The sequence below is a fragment of the Macaca mulatta genome, chromosome 7 (genome assembly GCF_049350105.2).
Source record: "Macaca mulatta isolate MMU2019108-1 chromosome 7, T2T-MMU8v2.0, whole genome shotgun sequence".
Lineage (NCBI taxonomy): Eukaryota > Metazoa > Chordata > Mammalia > Primates > Cercopithecidae > Macaca > Macaca mulatta.
The window spans coordinates 58,266,249-58,294,219 of NC_133412.1; the positions used below are offsets into that span (position 1 = coordinate 58,266,249).

Genomic DNA, 27,971 nt, shown 5'->3' on the forward strand with positions numbered 1-27,971 from the left:
CAGATCGCGCTACTGTACTCCAGCCTGGCGACAGAGGGAGACTCCGTCTCAAAAAACAAAACAAAAAAAAACCAAAACTGGGCAGAATTAATGATTTTGATGCTCCGAGAAACAGGATTAAATTCCTCTTTCAAAACAAAGTCGGAATTTGATTTTTTAAAAGTGTAAAATACCATAAACTTTTAAGGGTAGTTGTTCAGTTTCTATGTCACCAAGTTTAAGGCACTTTCTGAATTTACGTATAGTTTTCTCCAGAGCCCTAGGGGAAATGTTTTGCAAAATGTGCACGTTTAAGTTTCCAAAACAGGTTGTCTTTTTTATTTTTACTTTTGTAGGTTTTAAAGTATATTTAAAGGGAGACAGAGATCACCAATGTGCAGGAGAAAATACGGGGGTCGATGGATTTATTATCTTGTAGTGATAACTTTCTGGGTGTATGCATATGTCAGAACTTACACGTTTTACACTTCAAGTATGTGCAGTTTATTGTCAACTATATGTCAGTGAAGTTTATAAGAAGTAACCAAAATATATTTAATACCACAAAAAAATACAGTAAAGTATAAACAGATAAAACGTCATAAATCCTTGACTCCTCCTCCCAAACCCAAAACTGGAACATTAGTAAAACTTGCATTTGTCTATGAGTTTATCTGTGCAGTGGATTTTGTGTATGTCACTTCCTTGACTTTTTGAAAAATAGTTTTATCATATATGTTTGTATGCCGAAACAGTGTGGCATTTAATTTGCTTTTCTTTTGAGCTTTATAAAAAATAGTATGTGGCTGTAGTTTATTTCATTGCTTTGTGACATGTTAATCTGCTGTAACTCATGGGCACTTAGACCGTGTTTTTGTTGTTTTTTATTTTGTTTTGCTATAAACAGTCTTGCTCTATGAACATTTCTTGTTTCCGGCTCTTGGTACACATGTACAATAATTTCTCTAGAGTAAATACTTAATGTGGATTGCATTAGAAGGTATTAGGTAATCAGGACTGGAATAGATTGAATAACTTAGAAATAAAATGAATGAAAAACGTTAGGATTCTCTATTATGTTTAAATAGAAGATTCATAGCCATAGTGATTGAACTGGTTCAACCTAGTTGAACATTTGCATGAAAACCCAAAATTCCTGTTAACCTATGTGTAATGACCCTCTTACTTTGAAGTCACATTGTAAAAAGTCTGGCACTGTTTGGTATCTCCTTTTCAATGCAAAAATAGTAAGTATAGTCGAAAAAACGCTGGATTGTATGTAAAATAAATCACCTTTCTGCTGTTCCTCTCCTCCCCTCTAATCTCTAGCAAATTACTTAAAAATTTCTCTTGTGCCTTAGCATACTCATGTAGAAGAAACTTGTCCTAAGCTTATTCTTCCAGTTTTGCACAGACTTTAGTTAAGGAAAACACCTGTCAAATGGCACACACCCTTTAAGGGAAAGCATTAGGACCAAGGTGTTATTCTGTGGAATTACGTTTTGTATCCTTTGGAATATTTTTGAAAAAGTTGTGCGATGTTTCAGGATTTCTTAACTCCATATTTAAATACCTTTTAGATTAGAGAATGCCCACAAGGTGTGCTTCCCAAGTATCTGTTTCATTATGCTAACAGAGACACAGTGACAAATTAGGGAATAGTATCTCCTTAATATCCTGAAGATAGGTGTGTTTGTGTGTGTTTCATGTTTCATTCATGTATGTAAGTGTGAATTTACATGTAGCGTTGAATAACCTTTTTGAAGGCATGGGAGTAGAGATGGTTTCATTTTTTCTATATGTAGCTTGCAGACAAATACCAGGATGCTTTGTTTTGGTAGGGCTGTATTTTGCTTTTAAAAACCTCATTTTTTATTTGATTGTAAGGACAATGTGTATATGGGGTTTTCCCCCTCAAACTTTGAGAAAGAATAGAAAGTTACTAAGAAAAGCCACCTATAACACCATCATAGATAACTATTGTTAACATTTTTCAGGTATATCCTTGGTCTTTGTGTGTGTTTTCTTAATATCCTAAACTATTAAGAGTCAATTTTTTTTTTTTTTTTTTGGAGAGAGAGTCTTGCTCTGTCACCCGGGCTGGAGTGTAGTGGCGCGATCTCGGCTCACTGCAAGCTCTGCCTCCCGGGTTCACGCCATTTTCCTGCCTCAGCCTCCTGAGTAGCTGGGACTACAGGCGCCTGCCACCACGCCTGGCTAATTTTTTGTATTTTTAGTAGGGACGGGGTTTCACCGTGTTAGCCAGTATGGTCTCGATCTTCTGACCTTGTGATCCGCCTGCCTCGGCGTCCCAAAGTGCTGGGATTATGGGCTGGCGCTCATGCCTGGCTTATTAAGAGCCAATTCTAAACACTCTCAGGCTGGCTCTTCCTTAAGAAATTACCGAAATGTAATCTGCCTCACCATCTTGTTTTATATAAGATGGTAATAGAGGTCATGTAACTGGTACCATTGCTTCAACTTTTCTACTCTTCTGTTTCATTTAAATGTGTAAATTAGAGTATCTTATTCTCTGACTCAAAACTCCCCCGTAGCTTTGCAATATACCAAATAAAATTGAAACCTCTTACTGTGGTTTGTATACCTCACACCAGCAAAGTCCACTAGAAATACAATGTTAGTCACGAACGGGAGCTACATTAAGTAATTTAAAATTTTCTGGTAGCCACATTACGAAAAGAAGATGAACAGGTGAAATACATTTTATTTAACCCAAAAACTATGAATTCAACATGTAATCAGTGTAAGAAATTGCTGATGGGATAATTTTCTTTTTTAGACTGTGTTTATAATTTGTTATGTATTTTCCACTTAAAGTATATCTCAATTCATACTAGCTACATTTCTTTTTTTTAATTTTTATTTTTTTGAGACAGAGTCTTGCTCTGTCTCCCAGGCTGGAGTGCAATGGTGCGATCTCAGCTCACTGCAACCTCCGCCTCCTAGGTTCAAGTGATTCTTGTTCCTCAGCCTCCTGAGTAGCTGGGACTACAGGCGTGCACAACCACGCCCGGCTATTTTTTTTTTTTTTTTTTTTTTGAGACGGAGTCTTATTCTGGTATACAGGCTAGAGTGCAGTGGTGCAATCTTGGCTCACTGCAACCTTTGCCTCCTGGGTTCAAGCGATTCTCCTGCCTTAGCCTCCCTCCAATAGCTGGGACTACAGGTGCATGCCACCACACCCAGCTAATTTTTGTATTTTTCGTAGAGAGGGGGTTTCACTATGTTGGCCAGATTGGTCTCAAACTCCTGACCTCAGGTGATCCATCTGCCTGGGCCTCCCAAAATTCTAGAATTACAGGCGTGAGCCACCGCGCCTTGCCTAAATTTTTATAATTTTAGTAGATACCGCATTATCACTATGTTGGCCAGGCTGGTCTTTTCCTGGTCTCAAGTGATTCGCCTGCCTTGGCCTCCCAAAGTGCTGGGATTACAGTCATGAGCCACCATGTCCGACCCAGACTAGCCACATTTCAAATGCTCAGTAGACGTATGACCAGTGGTTACCCCCAGGGACAGTTCCATCTTATAAAAATACTATAACCTAACTAGGTATCTGTTGGGTGTAACTTACGTTTATTATTTTTTTCTTCTAATGTGTGATAAATATCATAAGAGCTACTTCTGTGTATTTGTCATTGTGTCTTTAGGATCAAGTCTGTCTCAATCACTGAATCAAAGCATATGAACATTTCTTAAAGTCTTTTCATAAATATTGCCAAATTTAGTTCTTAAATTTTGACTAACATCAAACTTTAACATCAAATTTGACTAAAAATATGACAGAATACACATTTCTTGTATATCTTTACCAGCATTATCTGTCTATCCATCTACCCTCCATTCTTCCTTCCCTTTCTGTAGGAATCATTATATATTTCTTTAATTAATTATGATGGTAAATAAACATGGATCTTGGACATCTAGTTTCTCTTTTGCCCATTTTGGATGGTGGTTTATGTTTGTGATACCCTTTTAAACCTTTTATATTTTTAGGGTTTAGGATAGCAACTCTGCCATATACTGCAAATATACATATACACATTTATATATACACACGTATACATATACACACATACATGTTTGGTTTTTTTAAAATGTTTTTTGAAACACGTCTTGCTCTGTCACCCAGGCTGGAGGGCAGTGGTGCAGTCATGGCTCACTGTGGCCTTTACTCCTGGGCTTAAGTGATTATCCCACCTCAGCCTCCCATGTAACTGGGACTACAGGCATGGTGGGGACCATGCCTGGCAATTTTTTGTAGAGATGGGGTTTCACCATGTTGCCCAGAGTGGTTTCAAACTCCTGGGCTCAAGCGATTCACCTACCTCGGCCTCCCTAAATGCTGGGATTACAGGTATGAGCCATTGGGCCTGGCCTACAAATATTTTTCCTAACTCTTCATTTACCTTACAGTGTTTTCTTTTCTCTTGCTCTCTTTTTTTTTTTTTTTTTTTAACGAAACAAAAACAGGCAATGGTTTTTACCTTTTAAGAAAATTAGGTTAATACTTTCTTTCATGGCTTCTACTTTGCTTTTATATTTAAAGGTTTCTCCTGCCCAGATAAATTTTCTTCTAGTTCTTTTACAGTTTCGTATTTCACATCTGTCTTTTTCTGTTCATCTGGGATTTATTTTGATATATGTGAAGTGAAATAACTTCCTTTATTTTTCCTTAAAAATTTTGGCCCCACTAAAAAAAAAAAAAAAAACAAAACAACAACTTGTTGCCTTGAAATAAAGCTGCCTTTATCATATGTTAAATGCACATATTCTTGGTTCTATTTAGGTTTTATTGAAATATCAGTGATTTGGTACCAGTGCACACTTGTATACACGGGGCATAGTATTTTCATTTTGTAAACAAATGTGTTTTTTTTTGTTATTTAAGTCTGTCCTCCATCCCCCTTTTTTGGTTGTTGCTGTGTTAGTCCTCAGATTTTTTAGTTTATTCTTTTTGGGCTTCAAATTAGTTTTGGTTTTGATTTTTTTTTTTTTGAGACAGAGTCTTACTGTGTTGCCCAGGCTGGAGTGCAATGGCATGATCTCGGCTCACCACAACCTTTGTCTCCAGGTTCAAGTGATTCTCATGCCTCAGCCCTCTGAGTAGTTGGGATTGCAGGGGTGTGCCACCACACCTGGCTAGTTTTTGTGTTTTTAGTAGAGATGGGGTTTCACGATGTTGGCCAAGCTGGTCCTGAATCCCTGACCTCAGGTGATCTACCCACCTCGGCCTCCCAAAGTGCTGGGATTACAGGCGTGAGCCACTGTGCCCAGCCAGTTTTGAATTTTTTAACTTAAAAAAATTTCAACTTTTACAATATTTTATGTTTTATAATGAAAATATGTAATGCTGTTGAATGTTCTTCTGAGCATAGCTTTAACTATTACTTAAATTTTGATGAGTAATATTTTTATGTTTATATATTTAAAAACCTCTACAGTTGCAGTTTTTATTTTTTCAACAAGTATTTAAGTACTTGCTCCATCTAGGCATTGTGCCAAGTACTGAGGACACAACTGTGTGCAAGACAAGGTCTCTTGCCTTCATCCAGTTACAGTCTGTCAATATAGACAAACCAACGAATAAAGAATTGCAGATTTCGACAAGTGCCTAGGAAGTAAATAAATAATAGAAGGTGCTAATTGGATGATCTGTGATGGTCTCTCTGAGGATGTCACATTTAAATTGATCAGTGGTACCAAGGTGTGTATGGGAGTTTCTTTAGCTTTCCCAATCTATCAAAACATAAAAAAGGAAAAAAGAAAAATGGAGTCTTGCTCCGTTGCCCAGGCTGGAGTGCAGTGGTGCGATCTTGGCTCACTGCAGCCTCTGCCTCCTGGGTTCAAGCAATTCTCCTGCCTCAGCCTCCTGAGTGGTTGAGATTACAGGCATGCACCACCATGCCTGGCTAATTTTTGTATTTTTAGTAGAGATGGGGTTTCACCGTGTTGGCCAGGCTGGTCCCAAATTCCTGACCCCAGGTGATCCACCTGCCTCAGCCTCCCAAAGTGCTGGGATTACAGGCGTGAGCCACTGCATCCGGCTGAAATGACTAAGTTTTTTTGCCAAATATTTTGTGAAAATTGCTTTGCAGGCATGGTTGAGATCACCTGAGGTCAGGAGTTCAAGACCAGCCTGACCAACATGGTGAAACCTCATCTCTACTGAATATGCCAAAATTAGGTAGGTGTGGTGGCCGGTGCCTGTAATCCCGGCTACTCGGGAGGCTGAGGCAGGAGAATCACTTGCACCCTGGAGACAGAGGTTGCAGTGAGCCGAGACTGCACCACTGTACTCTAGCCTGGGTGAAAAAAAAAGAAAAAGAAAAAGAAAAATTGCTTTGCAAACAGTTTCAAGCCTCTTCCCCATCTTCCAACTGGATCACTGCTCCAAAACTTGTCCTGTGTAGAAAATTTGGAACTGATTCTGAGTTCTAAAATCAAGAAGTTGGAGGAAGTTTCCCAAGTGAAGGGAACTGCTGGCACAAATGGCATGTATGCAAAGTGCTTGACTTGACTTTGAATTTGACAGAAGATTGGAATGACTGCAGTTTACTGAGTGAGGACAGTGGGACAAGCTTTGTTTCAGGACTTGTTTGGGAGACTTTTATTTTTTATTTCCAAATGGTAGGGCTGCTTCCACCCCTCCTGCCTTCCTATGGAGTTTCGATTTTGTGATCCAAATCAGTCTCCTACAAATAGCTATATTATTTTACCCCTTTTACTTTTCTTCATTATTTCTACTGTGTTTTCAGTTTTCTCTACTCAAGACCTTTGCATATGCTTTTGTTTTGCTTAGTTGTGATTTCCTTGAGGAATCCTTCCTTGATGCCACAAAATAGGTTAGGTCTTTCTGTTGGCTTCATGTGCTCATTTTATATTGGGCTTTTCTTTCTTTCTTTTTTTTTTTTTTTTTTGAGACAGAGTCTTGCTCTGTCCCCCAGGCTGGAGTTCAGTGGTGCGATCTCGGCTCACTGCAAGCTCCGCCTCCCGGGTTCACGCCATTCTCCTGCCTCAACCTCCCGAGTAGCTGGGACTACAGGCGCCCGCCGCCACGCCCGGCTAATTTTTTGCATTTTTAGTAGAGACGGGGTTTCACCGTGTTAGCCAGGATGTTCTTGATCTCCTGACCTCGTGATCCGCCCACCTTGGCCTCCTAAAGTGCTGGGATTACAGGCGTGAGCCACTGCGCCCAGCCTGGGCTTTTCTTTCATAAACATTTGTAACAACTCCAGTTCATTAAATTTGTGTGAATTGTTTTAGCGTCTGTTTCTTCTTTCAGATCCATACAGTCCCGTAGCTGCCAGCACTTGTGGCTATTTAAATAAATTTAAATTTAATTTAATATTAAAAATTCAGTTCCTCATTTGTATTAGTCACATTTTAGGTGCTCACTCAGTGGCCTTATGTGGCTAGTGGCAATTGTGTTGGACAGCAGAGATACAGAGTCTTCTGCAATAATAGATATTTATCTTAATTTATAGTCCTGTGGCTGATGGCTACCATATTTTACTTAAATAGTCACATCTGACTATTGAGATGTGGCAAGTCTGAATTGATGTACTGAGTATGAAATAGGAACTTGATTTCTAGTACAAAACAATGAAAATATCTCAATTTTTAAAATATTGATTACATATTGAAGTAATGATATTTTACATATATTGTGTTAAAATATACTATTACTGTTTTTTTTTAATTAAAACAATTTTTTTTTTTTTTTTGAGACGGAGTCTTACTCTGTCGTCCAGGCTGAAGTGCACACAGTCTCAGCTCACTGCAGCCTCTGCCTCCTGGGTTCAAGTGATTCTCCTGCCTCCACTTCCCAAGTAGCTGGGACTACAGGCGAGGACCACCGCTCCTGGCCTATTAATTTTTGTTGTTGTTGTTGTTTGTTTGTTTTTGAGACATAGTGTTGCCTTTGTCGCCCAGGATTGAGTGCAGTGGTGTGATGTTGGCTCACTGTAGTCTAAACCTCCCTGGCTCAAGGGATCCTCCCACCTCAGCCTCCCAAGTAGCTGTGACTATGGGCGCTCCACCACGCCCAGATAATTTAAAAAAAATTTTTAAATTTTTTGTAGAGATGGGGTTTCACTGCGGTGCCCAGGCTAGTCTTGAACTTTTGAGCTCAAGTGATCTGTCTGCCTTGGCCTCTGAAAGTCTTGGGATTACGGGCGTGAGCCACTGTGCCCAGCCAATTTTTATATTTCAATGTGACTACTAGGAAATAGAAAATCACATGTGGCCCTCATGTTTCTGTGCGACAGCACTGGTCTGACTTGACCATAAGTTTCTATAATGGTAGGGACTATATCCATTTTATTTACTGTAGTATCTTCAGCACATAATAGACGTTCAAAAGATTTGGTGAATGAATAAACTAACTGTTAACTTTTGAATGTTATTGTATAGTTCACAGAGAATGTTACCTATTCAACTTTTGCTTTTCAGAATTGTTCGTTTTCTTTGTGACTGTTTAAACTGGTTGAGAAAAGCTCTTTTGGTAGCTATAAGAGTTAGTCTTTGTCTTTTATGTAATATTTATTTTTTTCTGGTTTAGGCCTCCAAGGAGAGAGAGGGAATTTAAAGTTGGCCAGTCTATTTTCTCTTCGTTTTTCTATGTCTAGCACTTTTTCTTAGATGATCTATGGTATGTTATTTGGCACATGAAAATGTATGACTCCTAAAATCTTGATAGTTGAGTATTATAAATGCCTTCTCTTTTACTTTTGTCTCACTATTGTGATCCCGGTTTCTTTTTATTTTGCATGAATCATAACCTTGTTTATCCCTTGAGGCCTAAAACAAAGCAATTTACTGTGTTTTTTGTAGAAAGATACCTTATCCTATCAGCTTGGTTTATGCTTTCTTATCTGTAGGTTTCCTTAATGTTTCCTTTGTGTTCAGTGTTTGACTGAATAGGCCATTCAGTCAAACTCCCCAACTCCTCCTACACACCTTGTAATCTTTTCCCTAAGGAGTCAGCAGAGATACACCAGGAATTGCAAGCTCAAATGTATCTTACTTTTGTAGGCAATGTGTATTGGCCAGGGAAATATTTTTTATTTTTATTTATTTATTTGAGACAGAGTCTTACTGTGTCACCCAGGCTGGAGTGCAGTGTCTGCCCCTCAAGCAAATCTCCTGCCTCAGCCTCCCAAGTAGCTGAGATTACAGGCACCTGCCACAGCGCCCAGCTAATTTTTGTAGTTCTAGTAGAGATGGGGTTTCACCATCTTGGCCACGCTGGTCTTGAACTCCTAGGACCTTGTGATCCACCTGCCTCTGCCTCCCAAAGTGCTGGGATTACAGGCGTGAGCAACCACACCCAGCCATATTTTTTAAATTTTTTATTCCCCATTGAGGTGTTTTTTCAGTTTATCCTTAGTGATCCCAGTCATGTTTTGCTAATGTCAGGGTGGTCTTTTTATCATCTACTACAATAAACCACCAGCTGTGCCAGAGAAAATGCCCAGGATTAATTTCTTTTGTTGGAAGAGCAGTTTGAACTATCCAGAATCCTTCAGAATTCTAAGAAAGTGTTTGCCCTGTTCTGTATATATTCTGCTAAAAGTTGTTCGTAATAGTCTAGATACTGATTCTTTATATAAGTAGGGTCTTTTTAATCAAAAATGAAGTGGCACCAAATTGTTCAGTGGTTTGTTCTCTTCTAAATTGTTTTTAGCTGATAAGATTTGGGAAACTTTCTGGGCTCCCACAAATAGTGTACAATACATCCTTTGAATACTTGATGCTTAAAAAGTGTTGTTACTGCATGCAGTCAGGGAGCTTCAGAGCTTTTTGCAGGCTCCTTGTTTTCATATTATCTCGGTTATAAATTTTATGGTTGTGACATTGCTTTCTTTTTATTTATTTTTGCTGTTGTTTTCTGCTGCTGCTGATTTAGAAATGGAATAAACTACTCTTAATTTTAACCTGTTTGCTACCTAAAATGATAATCACCTTGATGTTCTTTCAAGCAGGTCCCAGAGATCTTAAAACAATCTAGATTCACTAAGTACACAGTTCTCTTTTCTCTTGGTTATATATAGATTGAGAGTGGTCTTGGTGTTATATTAGTGTATGATTCGTGTTTGTTTCATAATTAACTTTGAAGTGAAAAATTGATGCGAGAGCAAAGGTTTATTTTGTTTCCATAACTGTCTACTAATTTTATGCTTGCCAGATTTTAAGATTAAAATGTTTGCCAACTCTCTCTTTTTTTTTTTATAAAACTTTTGGCCATCTACAGTCACTTTTCTTCAAGTCTTATGCTGTAATTCAAGCTGTGTATTTTTTTGCTGATTGCTTCTGTGCCTCCTTTGCTTCTAGTGTTCTTTTGCAAGAGTGTCCACACAGTGGGAAGAAAACCTGAACTTGACTCATGAAGTGCTGGGCATTCAAAACAGTGAATCCTTGCAAAGGATCCTGGGACTAGACCTCTGTGAATTGGCTCTTTCAATTTGTCCACTTAAAGGGCATAATAGATTATGCAGCTGTTTGGGCTTCAGCAGGGTATTGCTCCATATTCATGTCTAGTTGCAATTATGTGAATTTTCAGTTTGTTACAAAGACTTCCCTTTGTATTCAAAACAATTTTGTTGGCTTTGTGTTCTAATATGTGAGTTTTCTCTGGGGAAAAATAGTTGCAAGATTTTGAACTTTGAAAACTTTAAAATGTTGAAAGGTTTTGTCACTGTTTTTATTTTCTGATGCAAACCAAACATTGAAAGCATATTTTAAGAAGAAGTCACTCTAATATGCTTTAATTTCTAGTTTATGAATCACAGGATTTTTGGTAGAGGTAAAAAGTATACTTACACAGTTAATTAGACATAAAATGCCATTGAATCAGTCAGGTAATGATTAATGTCAGAGTAATGTTTGATGGGCCAAGCTGCTAAAAACATAAGCAGTTCTAATTAAAATATATAAACTTATAATGTAAAAATAGTAAACCTAGTAGTGTATAAAGTGACAGTAGGTCTTTTTTGCTTAAAAATCAGAGTTCCTGAATAGTATCTCTTTAGGATCTCTGTAGTAAAAATACAATTTAATGTAGCTTAGTGAGAAGTTTAAGAGGAATATACCTTTCACTTTAGGGTGCCCATGCCACTTTGAAGTTATAGAGTGCAAAGTAGTTTCCACACATTAAAAAAAATATATGAAAAAGACTTAAACTTTTCTAAATTTTATACTTGAACAGGTCATTAGAATATGTGCCTTTTGCTTTTAGATCTCTGTTTGCAAATGGTTAAGCATTAATGTTGGCAAAATACTCACATGTCGTATCTGTTAAATGTAATAATATTTCTGCCCAGTCTTCAGTTTTAAGTAGAAATATCAACCTTTGATGTCACTAACATTTCTACTCTGTTGTGATACTGAGAATGTAAGTGTCAGTGAATTTGATAGACAGCTTAGAAATGAATCTTTTGCATTCAATATTTTAGTGCTGTGTATTTTCACTTAAGTTATAGTTTTCTCTTTAAGTCTTAGAAAAAACATTAGTTTGTTCCTCTTAGCAACATATTGTAATGAATTTTCTGTTGCCCTTTTACAATTTTCAGGTAAAATGTGAACTCTATTAAAAATAATCTGTCTTTAAAGCATAACTTCACCTTCATTGTTCCAAAAAAATAATCTAATGATTTCGATTAGAAGCGTTGTATTTTAAACAATTGGTAACAGCTGCTTCTGTGAGATTTTCATTTATGTTACTTAGTTTATTTTTCACCTAGACAAGGGTAAGCAAACAGTATATGATGGGAAAACTGAAACCTTATCTACTGTTTCTTTAAGAAACCAGCTTATCCAGGGGGTTTTAGTGTGTCCAACCTAACCTGCTAGCAAGGAAAAGTTCTTTAAAATAATGGATATTAGCAGTATCCAATCACAATTACCAGTTTCACTAACAGGGAGGAGATTTTACTCTTCAGCCACTAGAATTGGAGAAGGTGGAGCTTGGTACTCAGGTTTGGTTGCTTTGGAGTACAGCTTCAAGTGAAGTTAATCTGAGGTGAAGCAAACAGAAAATTGTGGAGGTTTTGTTGGTAGGATTTTTGTTCTAATCTTTTTATGATCCTTTATTTTATAATTTTGCTCCTTTATGATTCTGTGTGTGCTAGGTTTTGTCATTGTTTTTATTTTCTGATGCAAACTGAACACTAAAATTAAGCAGGGAAGCAGAACAAAAGGGCTGTTTGGACAGGAAATAGGTGTTCAGAGAATCAAACTTGACTTTCTCCTATCATTATTTTTAGTTCAGAATATGAGTGTCATCAAAAAATCTTAGACTCCAAATCATCTTCAATAACAGGCTTTTCTTTGGGATTGGTTGTTCGAACAGTCAGTTGTCAGTTTTTATAAATGACATCTTGAGGAGGTTCATTTGATATGTCATTTTCCTTAAACTTAAAATGTTAAATTGCTGAAAGATAAATGTGATAGGCTTAAATAAGTCTTTTTTAATAAATTGAAATGCCAACTGTTTAATTTTTTTAACCCCAGCACAATCCCCCTTTTAATTTCAGTATATTTTAACAATATGTTGACATTTTTAATATGCTCATAATTTTAGCTTTGTTTTCAAAAAGGCCATTGATGAACAAAGTAAAACTGCTTTCTTCTTCATTCACTCTTCATTTCTTTCAAAGGTGGAGATAAGTAATTAACATTTTGAAACAGGATTTATATTTTTAAAAGCTATAGGTAGGCTACTAAAACTTTTTTTAAAAAAGTATCTGATTCTATCTACATTTCTTATTTATGAAGTAATTGTAGTGTATTTCAGTACAAGAATTTTTTTTAGAGACTGTTTTCTTTATATTGTTGCTCTTTGTTCTCATAGAAATTAAGGTATAAATTGCAATAATCATTACAGTAATCAGAACAAATGCCGGCTAAGCATTTTCAGCTGTTGTATTTGCTATGCTGCTTGTTCCGGATCATGCAAAGGTTTTTAAATTAATGCTTTTCTGCTGTATCTGTTGCTTAAACAATAGTGTAATAATAATGAAATCGAAAAAAGTTACCTATCTACCCACCAGAAGATCATTGTTTGGTCATGTCATTTTTTTCCTGTTCCCTTCTCTATCTTATATTCTTGCATTTTTCCAATAATTATGAATTCGTGCAGTTTTATGTTTTCACTTAACTATCTGTTGAAATTGTTTTCATTTCAGTAACTATGTAATTCTCCTAAATTGATGTGACCTTAATTGACCTAGTTTTTTGACTTGTCTACTTTTAGGTTACTAATTTTTTGTCATTTTTAATAGTATTGCTTTGAACACACATCTGTGTGTAGCTGTAAAATATTTTCCTTTTTAAAAAAGATTTCTTTTGGAAAAATCCTGGAGTGGCCTTACCTAGATCAAAGGATATGAACACTTCACTGGCCAAATTGTTTTTCTAAAAAGTTACACCAGTTTTTATCGACACCAGCAGAATGTGCTTCAAAGTTTTTCTAATGTGTAGCCTGAAATGTTCTGTTAAAGTGTGCCTATGGAGCTCTCTGACTTGTTGATTAGTTTTTGCCTGAAAGCCTGTTTTCAACACCATTTTCCAAGATGTAGATGGATATAAATCAATTTTTCTGGATATGAAAATCAGCTGAAGGAAATTAGAAAAACTTTTACCCACTTAAGTGAGCAGTTGTATCTCTGTTAGATATTTCATATACTTATTTGTATGTATTGCTATTAGTAAGTATGGGGCTTAATGTTTTACACTGGCTTTGTTATTCAGGCTGGCTTTTCTTTTTCTTCTGGTAAGCGCATGTCAGAAGAAATATTTTCTTTCAAGAAAATATATCAGAAACATTTTTAGGAGGAGACTGAAGTAGCGCCAGTTAACCTTAGTTTACCTGCCTCAAAAACATGTATGAATAACCTTTGTCATTATTTGTGCATTTCTTAATTTTGAGTTTTTAAAACTACGCTTCGGAAACAGATAACTGTTATGAATAATTACAGGCTTTGAAATGGTATATTAGCATCTTTCCAGTATTTTATAGGTTTCAGTTAAAGGTAAGAACTTAACTTTACACACATATAGTGGTGCTAGACATACGTTGTTTCTATTTGTCTTTAAGAGCATGCTTTGTTGGCATTGACCACGGATTGTGTATACTCTTACTAGCTAGTCTGTTAAATGAAATAGGCATAACTGGCTTATAAATGAGTAACGTTGCAGAATAAACTTAAGTTGTGTTAAAATCAAATACAATCCTAATTTTTCTTGGAAATGGGGAGTAATGATAAGCCATGGGCTGAGCTATAACTCATTGATGCAACCAGTAGTTGAGCATGTATGGTATTGAGTTAGTCTAGCTCATTTTGCAATTTAAATAATTTAACTTATTTTGTGTCAACTTTTATTTCAGTTAACTGATAATTTAGTATCTCTGACTTTCAGAGCTAATGCTGGTATGTTTGTTGTTGTGTTTGTTTCAGGGGAAGGTTTTTTTTAATGTCTACTTTTATGGTTTTTTTTTTTTTCAGATACTTTGGTGTCTGGAACATTTGGGATAGAGAGAAGTTTAAAATTTTCCATATTTATATCATGAATATTGGTAATTTGACATGTAATTTGATTGTCTTAATAAAATGTAATGTTATTGCTACCAAATAGAGATAAAGATAATTGTAAATACTGTAGTGAAAGTTATTTCAAGTTTAGCTGTTGATTACATTTTGCTGGGTACCCCAGGGTAAAGAAATGATGCTCTTTTAGTGGTTTCTGTAACTGTAACTCTGCAATACTACTGATCTTATGTTGGCAGATTTAGGGAATATCTTCTTGGTTTTGTAGGGAGAGTAGAAACTAGTTTTCTACAAGGAGAAGAAAACTTTTAAATTGACCTAGGTATTTGGGTCAAGATATGAAGAGTGATGGTTGCGTTTTATTCCCTTACATTGGAGATGAAATAATGTATTCAAAGTCTGTGTTAGTTGCCATTCAAGAGGAACATAGTGATTTTTTTCCCTCCAGATAATATGAGGAAAAAATTTAATGGGCAGTAAGTTGATAAAACTTGAAAGAACCCAGAGCCATTTTTGTCGAAACCTATTAATGCTAATTTTTGAACTGATGTGGCTGTGAACTTGTTTGACTAAATATGGTTTTCCGTGTTTGTATGCAATTGGAGAAAATGAACTCGAAACAGTTTAGTGTTAGTAGCGCTTTGGTTGAAGAGAGAAGATCCATCTATCACTGTTTATACCTTTTTTTCCCCTCCCCAGTGTAAAATACCCTGTGTCATGTGCTACCAATAAATTTTTGTAAGTACTAGATTTCTCAGCAACATTTAGTGCCATTGACTACTTTTCCTGCTTGAAACTCTTCTCATTAGTTTCATGATACTGTCTATGCTTTCCTCATTAGTGATTTGTGTCCTCTTCTCTAGACTTCCCTTTTGATAATCTCCAGTCCCATATCTTTAATTAACATACTATACATATTAATGGTTCCAACATCTGTATCTAAAATCCAAAAATTTTTTTTGTACCTGAGAGCCATATTTACCCAGCTCACCAAAAGTCACAGTAAATGGGTGATACTACCACCCAAGCCAGAATTTGATTGTCATTCTGATTCTTCTCCTTCATCACCAGTTAGCCACAATTAGCCTATAAATTTTAAATTCAGTGTCTCTAGAATCGATCTTTTTTTTTTTCCTTCACATGTTAGCATAAGGCCACGGTATGATTTCTTCCTTAGATGACTAAACAACCCCCTAATTGATCTTCATTTCCATTTTAGGCTCTATATAATACATTCTTTACTGTGCAGTCGTATCTGTTTTTCTCTGCTTCATATTCATCAGTGAATACTAGCATACTAGCTAGAGTGAAGAATAACACCAGCTAATTCTGTGCTAAGTGTTCTCTCAGATGGTCCCCATGCTAAGTACTGTTACTATCATTGAACCAGTAAGTCAATTTAGAAAGGTTAGCTAATTTGTCTAAGGTCTCCTTGGCTGGTAAATGGCTAGCATACTTTAAAACTGAGGCTTGTCAGACCAGAAGTCCTTTCCTTTACGCACTGAGCTGTGTGCTTTCCTGAGCTTACTTCTCTATTCCTTTTTTCCCACACACCATTCCACCTCACTCTTTAACCAGCTATTTGTAGTTCGTTCTTCTAAGGCATAGTGAAAACTTGCTGCCTGTCTAAAAGTGCTTTAAGGGAAACAAACATTTAAAAAAAAAAAAAGTATTTCTGACAGTTTTTGAAACACTTTGAAAAAGGATATTAAACATTTTAGCATCCCCAGAATGTAAGAAGATAAAAGAATGAGAGACAGGAAAAGTAGAGGTAGTTTTCCTTATGCACATAGTTTTGAGTTTCATAGCTGTTGAATTCCTCACATTTAATAAAAACTTGAGACCAACCTGTGTAGTAGGAAGATTAGGCAAAGTGCAAAAGCACTTTAAGCTATTTGAAATGCTAACAACTCCTTAAATAACTATTGGCTTGCACCTTATGCTCGCTCGTTCTGCATCCGGATGTATAAAGCACCTGTGAACAAAAGTCAGCTAGCTTACTAAGTAACTTATACATAGGATAGAGAAGCTACATAGGTTATTTTGCATCAAATATTATATCATCAAAAAAGTTAAATACTGCAGCCAACATTACTTGCAAATGAAATTGATGTGAACTGAAAAATAGTAGATTTGGAATCATTTTCATTTAAAATATTTTCTCTTTGTCCTCTGTGCCATTCCCCCTCTAACATATTTTAAAGCAAAAGGACCTCTATTGGACCAAAAAAAAGGAAAAGTAGGCTTTTTATTCATAGCTTTGAAAGCAACTTGGTGGTAAAGGAAAAAGATCAAATTGATGAAACTTTTGAAATAGAGGTAAATATTACCAGTATTTCTTTATTTGAAGGGATCAAATTCTTAACTATAGTTGGGAATTAAAGGTAATTATAAACATAATAAAAATCCATGAATTATCCATTATAAGAATAGGAGTGGTTTTTCTTTCCTTTTTTTTTTTTTTTTTTTTTTTTTAACCAATTACAATTTTTTTAGAGGCAGGAAGCGCCATGCTATCGTAACTCTTTATCTTTTTTTTTTTTTTTTTTTGAGACAGAGTCTGGCTCTGTCACCCAGGCTGGGGTGCAGTGGCGTGACCTCGGTTCACTGCAGCCTCCACCTCCCTGGTTCAAGTGATTCTCCTGTCTCAGCCTCCTAAGTACTGGGACTACAGGTGCCTGCCACCACACTCGGCTAATTTTTATATTTTTAGTAGAGATGGGGTTTCACCATATTGGCCAGGCTGGTCTCGAACTCCTGACCCTTGTGATATGCCCGCCTCGGCCTCCCAAAGTGCTGGGATTACAGGTGTGAACCACCGCACCCGGCCTTCAAAACTTAATGTGACATTATTTACTATCCAAAATAGTCTTTTGCTATATTTTATTTTTTTAACTTTTATTTTAGGTTCAGGGGTACATGTGCAGGTTTGTTACATGGGTAAATTGTCTGTCACTGTGGTTTGATGTACAAACGATCCCATCACTCAGTGAACATAGTACCTGATAGGTATTAATAGTTTTTCAACACTTGTCTCTCCCCAGCCCTTCCCTCCATGTTTATTGTTCTCATCTTTATGTCCTTGTGTACTTAGTGCTTAGCTCCCACGTATAAGTGAAAACGTGATATTTGGTTTCCTGTCCTGCATTAACTCAGGATAGTGGCCTCCAGCCCCATCCATGTTGCTACAAAGAACGTGATTTTGTTCTTTTTTATGGCTGCATATAGTGTCCCATAATGTATATGTACCACGTTTTCTTTAGGCCACTGTTGATGGGCACCTAGGTTAATTCTGTGTCTTTTCTATTGTGAATAGTGCTGTGATGAAAATAAGTGAGTGCACGTGTCTTTTTGGTAGAATGATTTATTTTCCTTTGAGTATATACCCAGTAATGGGATTGCTGGGTCTAATGGTAGTTGTGTTTTAAGTTCTTTGGGAAATCTCCAAACTGCTTTTTGCAGTGGCTGAACTAATTTACCTTAACACCAACAGTGTACAAGCATTCCATTTTCTTGGAAACCTCGCCAACATGTGTCATTTTTTTGACTTTTTAATAATAGCCATTCTGACTGGTGTGAGATGATATTTTGATTTTGATTTGCATTTCTCTAATGATTAGTGATGGTGATGTTGAACATTTTTTCATGTATTTGTTGGCTGTATTTATGTGTTCTTTTGAGAAGTATCTGTTCATGTGCTTTGCTTGTTTTTTAATGGGATTATTTGTTTCTTGCTTGTTGAATTGTTTTATAGATCCTGGATATTAGACCTTTGTCAGAGGCATATAGTTTGTGAATATTTTCTCCTATTCTGTAGATTATCTGTTTACTCTGTTCTTTTGGTATACATTAAATAATAAAAATGTAAATGACCCAATAGATTTTGAATGTTATAATAGATTTATATGATATATAATTTGAAAAGAATGGTTTCGTTAGCTTTTTTTTTTTTTTTTTTTTGAGACAGAGTCTTGCTCTCTTGCTCTGTTGCCCAGGCTGGAGTGCAGTGGTGTGATCTCTGCTCACTGCAGGCTTCGCCTCCTGGGTTCACACCATTCTCCTGCCTCAGCCTCCCGAGTAGCTGGGACTGTAGGCACCCACCACCATGCCCGGCTAATTTTGTTGTATTTTCAGTAGAGTCGGGGTTTCGCCGTAGCCAGGATGGTCTTGATCTCCTGACATCATGATCCGCCTGCCTTGGCCTCCCAAAATGCTGGGATTACAGGCGTGAGCCACCACACCCAGCTCTTAGCTTTGAGAAATAGAATACACAACGGTTTTTCTGGGTTTTTTTTCTTTCTTTCTTTTTTTTTTTCCTTTTTGAGATGGAGTGTCTTACTCAGCTGCCCAGGCTGGAGTGCAATGGCGCAATCTCGGATCACTGCAACCACCATCTCCTGGGTTCAGGCGATTCTCCCGTTCAGCCTTCGAGTAGCTGGGATTACAGGCACCCACCATCATGACCAGCAAATTTTTGTATTTTAGTAATAACGGGGTTTCACCATGTTGGCCAGGCTGGTCTTGAACTCCTGACCTCAGGTGATCCACCCATCTTGGCCTCCCAAAGTGCTAGGGTTACAGGCATGAGCCACTGCACCCGGCCTACACAACCAGTTTTCTTAAATTTTTTTAGATAATTGTTTAAAATATATACAGTAATTGCCCCTTATCCATGGGGGATACGTTTGAAGACCCTCTGTGGATAGTACCAAACCTATATATGCTGTGTTTTGTCCTATGCATACATATATATCTATGACATAGTTTTATAAATTAGACATAGTAAGAAATTAACAATAATATAATAATTATACTGTAATAAAAGTTATGTGAATATGGTCTCCCTCCCTCTTAAATACCGTAATATCTTCAGGCTGTGGTTGATCTCAGGTAACTGAAACAGCCAACAATGAAATCTTGGATGTATTCGGTCATTCTTGCATTACTGTAAAGAAATAAGTGAGACTGAGTGTAAAGAAAAAAGGTTTAATTGGCTCATGGTTCTGCAGGCTGTGCAGGAAACATGGCACCAGACATCTGCTCAGCTTCTGATCATGCCTCAGGAAGCTTACAATCACCGTGGAAGGCAAAGAGAGAGCTGGTGTATCACATGACAAAAGCCAGGAGCTACAGAGAGAATGAGGTTGGGGGAGGTGCCACACACTTTTAAGCAGCCAGATCTTGTGAAAACTATCTCAAGGACAGCACCAAGGGGATGGTGTTAAGCTGTTCATGAGAACTCCTCCATCCCCATGATCCAGTCACCTCCCGTCAGGCCCCACCTCCTACACTGGGGATTGCAGTTCACCCATGAGATTTGAGTGGGGACAAATACACAAACTTTATCAGTGGATAAGGGTGGACTACTGTAAGGTTATCTTTTCTCTGAATGAATACTGAATCTCAGTAGCTGTAGGAATTTTAAAAATACGTTTACTTTTTGTAGAAAAATTTGTTCTTTGCAGACTTTCAAATGAAAACCTACACTGAAAAGGTGACATTGATTGCCTAAAATAATTGTTTCAGTAACAAATTTGTACTGAGTTGTGTGCATACGGTCTAGTCAGGTAGTCAAACTAGTTACATAGTCAGATGAGCTTGCAAAGTACTGTAAAATGGTCCTTTTCTGGAGGAAACTCACTGTTTGATAAAACTAGGGGATATGAATATTTCCTATCTGATAAGTCAGTGTTAAAGACTTTAGACAAATTTAATGGAATTTAATTGAGCAAAAAGCAATTCAAGAACCAAGAAACTCCCAGAACCAGAACAGTTCAGAAGGACTCTAGAGTACTGTATTGTCAGATAACATTTATGTTCAGAAAAGGGGAAGTGACATACATACAGCTAAGGGAAGTGAGGTACAGTAACAGCTGGATTGGTTACAGCAGCCTTTGCCTCATCTGAACACAGTTTGAACAGTTGGCCACCTGTGATTGGCTGCAGCTCAGCTACTGTGATTGGCTGAGACTTGGCTACTTGTTACAAGAGTATGCTTACGTATCAAGTTAGCTTTATAGTTCACTATGTAGGGAGAAACTTTGGGCCAAACCTAAAATATGGATGGAGGCAGCCTCGGGCCAGACTTAATTCAGTTTAATGTCAGGATCATGTATTACTGAGTCCAAAATTGTGTTTTGTTATAGATGATTGCTGTAGAAGTTCAAGTGGAGAGAAAGGTAAGCTAAGATCATAAGAAAATTAGAAAAAGTAAAATCTGAGACATTCCTTGAAGGTTTGTCAGATAGGTTTGAGACTGGATGTACACTAAAAGCTTTATTTTATTTACCCAGAAAGAGGCAATCCTGGAATGGCAAAATGGAGGAAGTAATAGATTCTGGATACGCCAACCAAAATTTTGCTGGTTTAGCAGGTGCCATTTAATTTCTCACTTTTCCAGTAAGCCCAGGTGGGGAAGAGGCATGGAGTACATACAGGATATGGGAATGGTGTGACTGAGCAGTGGTGAATTATGAAGGTTTCTATGCAAATAAGTGGAAAAACAGGGTTTGGAATATTAATTTAATTGCAACTCATATTAGACATTGTCATCAGACACGTTAACTTTTTAAGTTCTTGCAATATCATGAGGTGGATATTATTGTGCCTGTTTCACAGATGATAATGCTAAGTTATAGAGAGATGGGACAAATTGACAAAGGTTATGTGGCAGAGCCTAGATTCAAAATGGGAAGGCTAACAGCAGAGCATGATCTTGCTATTCAGGTTTACTTGGAGAGGGAAGATTTACTTGGGGAGAGGAATTCAAGGCAGGGAGACTACTGGTGGTTGTTTTTGAAGCTCCATGATAACCTGAGTAATTTTACGAATGTTCCTAAACCTTTGGGTTTGGTATCTCAGTATCACTTGATGGCAAGTGACTTTCTGGGAAAGGTAGGAAAGAGGCATGTAGCAGGGATTATTCATTCTTATTTTAGTGAGTGTCAAATGATGGAAATTGGTAAGAGTTCCAGATACTTAAGGATTTTATGAGGATTGGACCATGCTTCCCTCCTTGTTTTGCTGAATTTATATCTTCTGGTTCTTTGATTTCCTATGAACTAAAAATCAGAATTCCATCTTAGAAGTTTGTTATTCAATTGAACCGTCCTCACCTCCCTTAATTTTCTTTTGTAAAGTCTTCTCTGAGGTGGATATGGTATAGAAAAAATGATGGTGGACTGAGCACCTACTGTGTATCCTATATGTATATACATATGTTATTTTTATTTTTTTGGAGACGGAGTCTCCCTGTGTCGCCCAGGCTGGAGTGCAGTGGTGTGATCTCGGCTCACTGCAAGCTCCGCCTCCTGGGTTCACGCCATTCTCCTGCCTCAGCCTCCTGAGTAGCTGGGACTACAGGCGCCCGCCACCATGCCCGGCTAATTTTTTGTATTTTTTAGTAGAAACGGGGTTTCACCATGTTAGGCGGGATGGTCTTGATCTCCTGACCTCGTGATCTGCCCACCTTGGCCTCCCAAAGTTCTGGGATTACAAGCGTGAGCCACTGTGCCCGGCCTATACATACGTTATTTTAAACCTCCCAGCCCTGTGAAGTGGTGGTGGTATTATCCACAATAATAAATTCTGCACAGGTTTCTTAAGCACCTACTAACTAGGTGCTATGCTAATAACTTATATGTTGGGGAAACATGCAGAGAATTTATGTTAGCTGATAATGAGGGAAAAAAAGAGACCAGATTATCATTGGAGCAGAGTCAGAGAAGACTGTAAAGTGAATGTGCTAAGACTTAGAAAATCAATAAAAGTTAACCAGAGTGAGTGAAAGGGATGATAGGTAAGCCTTGTAACTTGAGAGAAAAGCCTGTTCGTGGAGATGATTAAGCATGAAAGGTCAGGCACGGTGGCTCATGCCTGTAATCCCAGCACTTTAGGAAGCCGAAGCAGGAGGATCACTTGAAGTCAGGAGTTTGAGACTAGCCTGGCCAACGTGGTGAAACCCTGTATCTACTAAAAATACAAAAATCAGCTGGACATGATGGCAAGCATCTTTAATCCCAGCTACTCAGGAGGCTGAAGAGGTTGCAGTGAGCTTAGATCATGCCATTGCGCTCCAGCCTGGGCAACAGAGCGAAATTCCCTCTCAAAAGCATGGAAGTTGAGAGCTTTAGGGCCCAGGAGGAAAAATGACAGGAGAATGAATCTGGATAGACAAGATGAGCTAAGCCTATTCTCTTAGTGATGGGAAACCTTTTAATTATTGATCTGGGGAGTGGTCTGATCCTCCTGAGAGGATTTAAGTATCCTCTTAGGCAGTAAAGTGATGTGGGTTCAAGATTGCACAGCTAATATGTAACAGCTGGGATTCGAATCCAGGCCTTACCAATATTACAGCACTCTGCTTCTTACGAAGTCTGTTTAAGCCTAGATCAGGGAACACAGGCAGGGGGAATGATTACAGCACACACATAGTTACTGCAAATCAGTTCAGAGAGGCAAGAGATTAAGTGAGATTTACGAAGTGTAAGTCAATCATCCCAAATTTGAAATTTGAAATACTCCAAAATTGGAAACTTTCTGAGTGCAGACATGATGCTGAAAGGAAATGTTCTTTGGAGCATTTTGGATTTTCAGATTAGGGATGCTCAACTGTTAAGTATTTAATGCAAATATTCCAAAATATGAAAAAAATTGAAATCTGAAACTCTTCTGGTCCCAAACATTTTGGATAAAGGATATACTTCCCAATAACTGAGGCCTAACTGGACAAGCAGTGGGAGGGAGGAGGGCCTAAACCAGATGTAATGGCATAAAAGGGTTAGATGAGGAGTATTGATTTAATTACTAATTTACATGGGGGCAGTGTGTCAGAAATGACCAAGTCATTAAGCCGGGTTGGCAGAGAATGATAGTTTCCTTGAAAACAACACTAAGTTAGGCAAAGCTATTTCTTGGAGCAAGTTCCTGAGCGATGCTGAATTTTGCTATTTAGGATTTTCTCTTCAAGTCATTGAAGGTTTTTGCTTTTACTAACCTGCAGATTTGACTCTATTAGACTCTGAGGATACAGTGATAAATAATATATGCTGTCCCAGCATCTGAGGACCAGGTGATTGTCATCTTGCATCATCATCAAGCCTCAAAATGCCTCGTAAGCTGCAGTCTGAACCTAGTTAAGAATTTTGAAGTCAGTTAATCCTGCCATGCTCCCTTGGTTCCTATACCAAATATAGTTTACTACTCATCCCTTTTGCTCTAGAGCTCTATTCTGTAGTGAACAAGATACTTAACTCCTCACAGAATCTTTGTCTCCTCCCCTGACTGAAGCTTTCATCTTTCAAAGGATGCCACTTTACTTCTAGTCCTCAAGTGTTGGTTGCTGATTCTTCCATACTTCTTACAAGGAGGTTAAAAGGGGAGTGAGTTCTGTGTTTTCAGGCCATTACTCTTCTGTCAAGTATCAAGGCTACTCCTGTTCATTATCTCTTTTTTTTCTCTCTATCGTTCTTTCACATTCATTTAGAATTTTTGTACCTGGTTTAAGTTCTTCACCCCATTCAAGTGACTTTCCACTTCTGTGAATGCTGGGATTTGGGTCTGTTTTATTCGTTGCTATATCCTCAGATCCTAGAACAGTAGCTGGCACATAGGAAACGCTTAATTTTTATTGAATACATAAATTCATTTAAATTTCAAAGTAAATTAATTTTTTTAACTCCTATGACCTTTGTCTCCAGAGCTTTCGCAATCAACTCCCAAAATCAAGACCTTATCGTTGCTTAAAACAATTCCACTTTTGAACTTTTCTGATCATACAATTAAAATACATATTAATTGGCTGGGTGCCGTGGCTCACACCTGTAATCCTAGCACTTTGGGAGGCCAAGGTGTGCAGATCACAAGGTCAGGAGATGAAGACCATCCCTGGCTAATGCTGTGAAACCCCGTCTCTACTAAAAAAATACAAAAAATTAGCCAGGCGTGGTGGCGGGGCGCCCCATAGTCCCAGCTACTCAGGAGGCTGAGGCAGGAGAATGGCGTGAACCCGGGAGGCGGAGCTTGCAGTGAGCCGAGATCATGCCACTGCTCTCCAGCCTGGGTGACAGAGCGAGACTCCATCTCAAAACAAAACAAAAAATACATATTAATTATGGAAAATTTGGCAAATGGATAGGCAAAAACAAAAAACACTGATCATCTACTTAGCAATAAAAATGAATAAAAGTTTCTATGTATCTTTCTAGCCTTTTTTCTATAAACATGCATACCTAGGTTTAATTTTTTTAATGGGGGATCATATTGTACCTACTGTTTTTAAAATCCTGGTGTGTGGCCGGGCGCGGTGGCTCAAGCCTGTAATCCCAGCACTTTGGGAGGCCGAGATGGGTGGATCACGAGGTCAGGAGATCGAGACCATCCTGGCTAACACGGTGAAACCCCGTCTCTACTAAGAAATACAAAAAACTAGCCGGGCGAGGTGGCGGGCGCCTGTAGTCCCAGCTACTCGGGAGGCTGAGGCAGGAGAATGGCGTGAACCCGGGAGGCGGAGCTTGTAGTGAGCTGAGATCCGGCCACTGCACTCCAGCCTGGGCTACAGAGCGAGACTCCGTCTCAAAAAAAAAAAAAAAAAAAAAAAAAACAATCCTGGTGTGTTTTGTGTGTGTGTTTAACTTCAGGATATTTTTGAAATCTACATGTATAGTCATGTGCCACATGATGTGTTGGTCAGTAATGGACTGCATGTAGACTGTGGTCACGTGTGACTATAATACTGTATTTTATTGTACCTTTTTTATAGATACACAAATACTTACATTGTATAAGTACTATACTCTCCGTTTCCGGACCTATAAAAAAAGGTAGTTCATCTGCACCCATACCAGTAGATATATTAATTTTTTTTACTGATTGGCAATTCGATCGGTGAAAAATTTATTTTTTTATTTTTTATTTTTTTTTGAGATGGAGTTTTGCTCTTGTTGCCCAGGCTGGAGTGCAATGGCACGATCTCGGCTCACTGGAACCTCTGCCTCCTGGGTTCAAGTGATTCTCCTGCCTCAGCCTTCCAGGTAGCTGGAATTACAGGCATGCACCACCACACCCAGCTAATTTTGTATTTTTAGTAGGGATGGAGTTTCTCCATGTTGGTCAGGCTGGTCTCGAACTCCCAACCTCAGGTGACCTGCCTGCTTCGGCCTCCCAAAGTGCTGGGATTACAGGCGTGAGCCACCACACCTGGCCTAAAACTTCTTATATTGAGGTATAATTTACATACCACAAAATTCACCTGTTTCATAAGTGCTCAGTGTTTTTTAGTAAATTTTTAAAGTTATGTTGTTACTACCACAATCCACTTTTAGAACATTTCTCTCACCCAGAATATCCCTTGAACCAATTTGTAAACAATCCCCTTTCCTACCACCCGTCATGGGTAACCAGTAATCTATAGATTTGCCCTTTCTTGACATTTCATATAAATGGAATAATAAAATACATGACCTTAAAATGTTTTTGAGGTACATTCATGTTGCACTGTCATTAGCTTAATCTTTTATTGTGATAAAATATACATAAAATTTATCATTTATACTGTTTTTGAATAGACTTCAGTAGCATTAAATACATTCCCATTGTTGTATAACTATTAACCACTCTCCATCTCCAAAACTGTAAAAATTGTCCCAAACCGAAACTGTACCCATTAAACTATAACTCCCAATCACGTCTCCCCCAGTCAATGGCAACCAACATTCTTTCTGTCACTGAATTTGACCATTCCAAGTACTTCACATAAGTGGAATCATACAATATCTGTCCTTTTGTAGTGTGGCTTATTTAATTTAGCATGTCTTCAGGGTTCATCCAAATTGTAGCATGTATCAGAATTTCATTCCTTTTAAAGGTGGAATAATATTCTATATATATACATACCACATTTTGTTTATCCGTTCATCTGTGGACACTTGGCTGCTTTTATGCTTTGGCTGTTGTGAATAATGCCGCTGTGAACATTTGTGTACAAGTGTGTGGCATATGTTTTTGTTCCTTGTGGGTAGAAACGCAGGAGTGGAATTGCTAGGTCTTAGGATAATTGTGCATTTAACTGTAGTTTTTTACATGCCCACTAGTCATACGTGGGAATTGTGTTTCTCTTCACCCTCACCAAAAATTGGTGTGGTCAGTCTTTTAAATGTTAACCATTTTAGTGGATGTGGGGTGGTATTCTATTGTGGGATTAATTTGCATTTCCTAAATGACTAATAACAACTCTGATTTGGAATGCTTAATATCCTATCTTTCTGACTGTAGCCTCCTGTCATGCCAACGCTCATTCTCCTTTTCCCACCACGTTTATTCTTAAGCCTTAAGCTTTAAGCTTTATCAAGATCTCCGGTCCCAGCACCTCTTGTTTCATTGTCTCCTCTAGCTACAGTTCCCTCTTCAATCACTTTTCTTCCCAGTATTCTTAGCTTTTAATCTTTGACCAGGTTTGTCATCTACTCTGCTTCTAAGTGCTATCAGAGAAAATCATATAGTTTTGTTTTGACACTACTATGAATTTTTCTGTAACTTTTAATTTGTATTTATTTTCAAACTTTTACATAGTTATTGCATGTACAGTACAAGGAGCTTTCATATATCCTTTTTCTAGAGTCCCAGTTGTTATACTCTGTCCTGTTTGCTTTATCATATTCTTACTTTCCTTGGGTGTGTATTATACATGCATATATAAAAATTAAATTAGTATGCACATATATGTGCATTGTATATATAATATATATGCATACTGTGTTTTTCTGAATCATTTGAGAGTAAGCTGGAGACTTTTACCCCTACCTAGTTCAGTATGTATTTCCATAGATCAAGAATATTCTCTTACACAGTGTGATTATCAAAATCAGGAAATTTAACTTTTATGCAATAGTATTATTAAATGTACTGTCCATATTTAGTTTTGTCAGTTGTCTCAACAATACCCTTTATAGCTTCTTTTTTTTTTTTTTAAGTTTTACTGCATACTTTATACTTTACAACTCCAGCTTGGACTTGTCCATCCTTGTTCATCCTAACCCTCTACCATTTTTCTGTGTGCTTATTTTAAACCTTCTCCATTCTTTAAGACTTTGGCCGAGCACAGTGGTTCATGCCTGTAATTCCAGCACTTTGAGGGCCGAGGCGGGTGGATCACTTGAGGTCAGGAGTTCGAGACCAGCCTGACCAACATGGTGAAATCCCGTCTCTACTAAAAATACAAAATTAACCGGGTGTGGTGGTACATTCCTGTAATCTCAGCTACTCGGGAGGCTGAAGCAGGAGAGTCGCTTGAACCTGGGGGACAGAGGTTGCAGTGAGCTGAGATTGTGCCAGTGCACTCCAGTCTGGGCAATAAGAGTGAAACTCTGTCTCAAAAAAAAAAAAAAAAAAAAAAAAAAAAAAATTCACCTCACTCCTTCTTTATAC

General features: G+C 37.7%; 1 protein-coding gene and 1 long non-coding RNA gene across 17 annotated transcripts in view; one reads left to right on the forward strand and one right to left on the reverse strand.

Annotated features, from left to right (window-relative positions):
* Positions 1-27,948, reverse strand: LOC144330036 (uncharacterized). The gene is made up of 2 exons (XR_013395856.1): positions 25,728-27,948; positions 1-1,806 (listed from the first exon to the last, which is right to left on the reverse strand). It is a non-coding gene; the product is annotated as an uncharacterized LOC144330036 (long non-coding RNA).
* The window catches only part of ZFAND6 (zinc finger AN1-type containing 6), an 82,419-nt gene that overhangs the window by 1,300 nt on the left and 53,148 nt on the right, over positions 1-27,971 (forward strand). For 2 of the 16 annotated variants that reach the window (XM_015142849.3, XM_002804911.4), the window contains exon 1: positions 11,970-12,056. Coding sequence is in view for 1 of the 4 variants with exons in the window: in XM_077938623.1 (XP_077794749.1) it covers positions 14,569-14,578 (10 nt within the window). In the remaining 3 variants the exon portion in view is untranslated. 16 annotated transcript variants of the gene reach the window in all.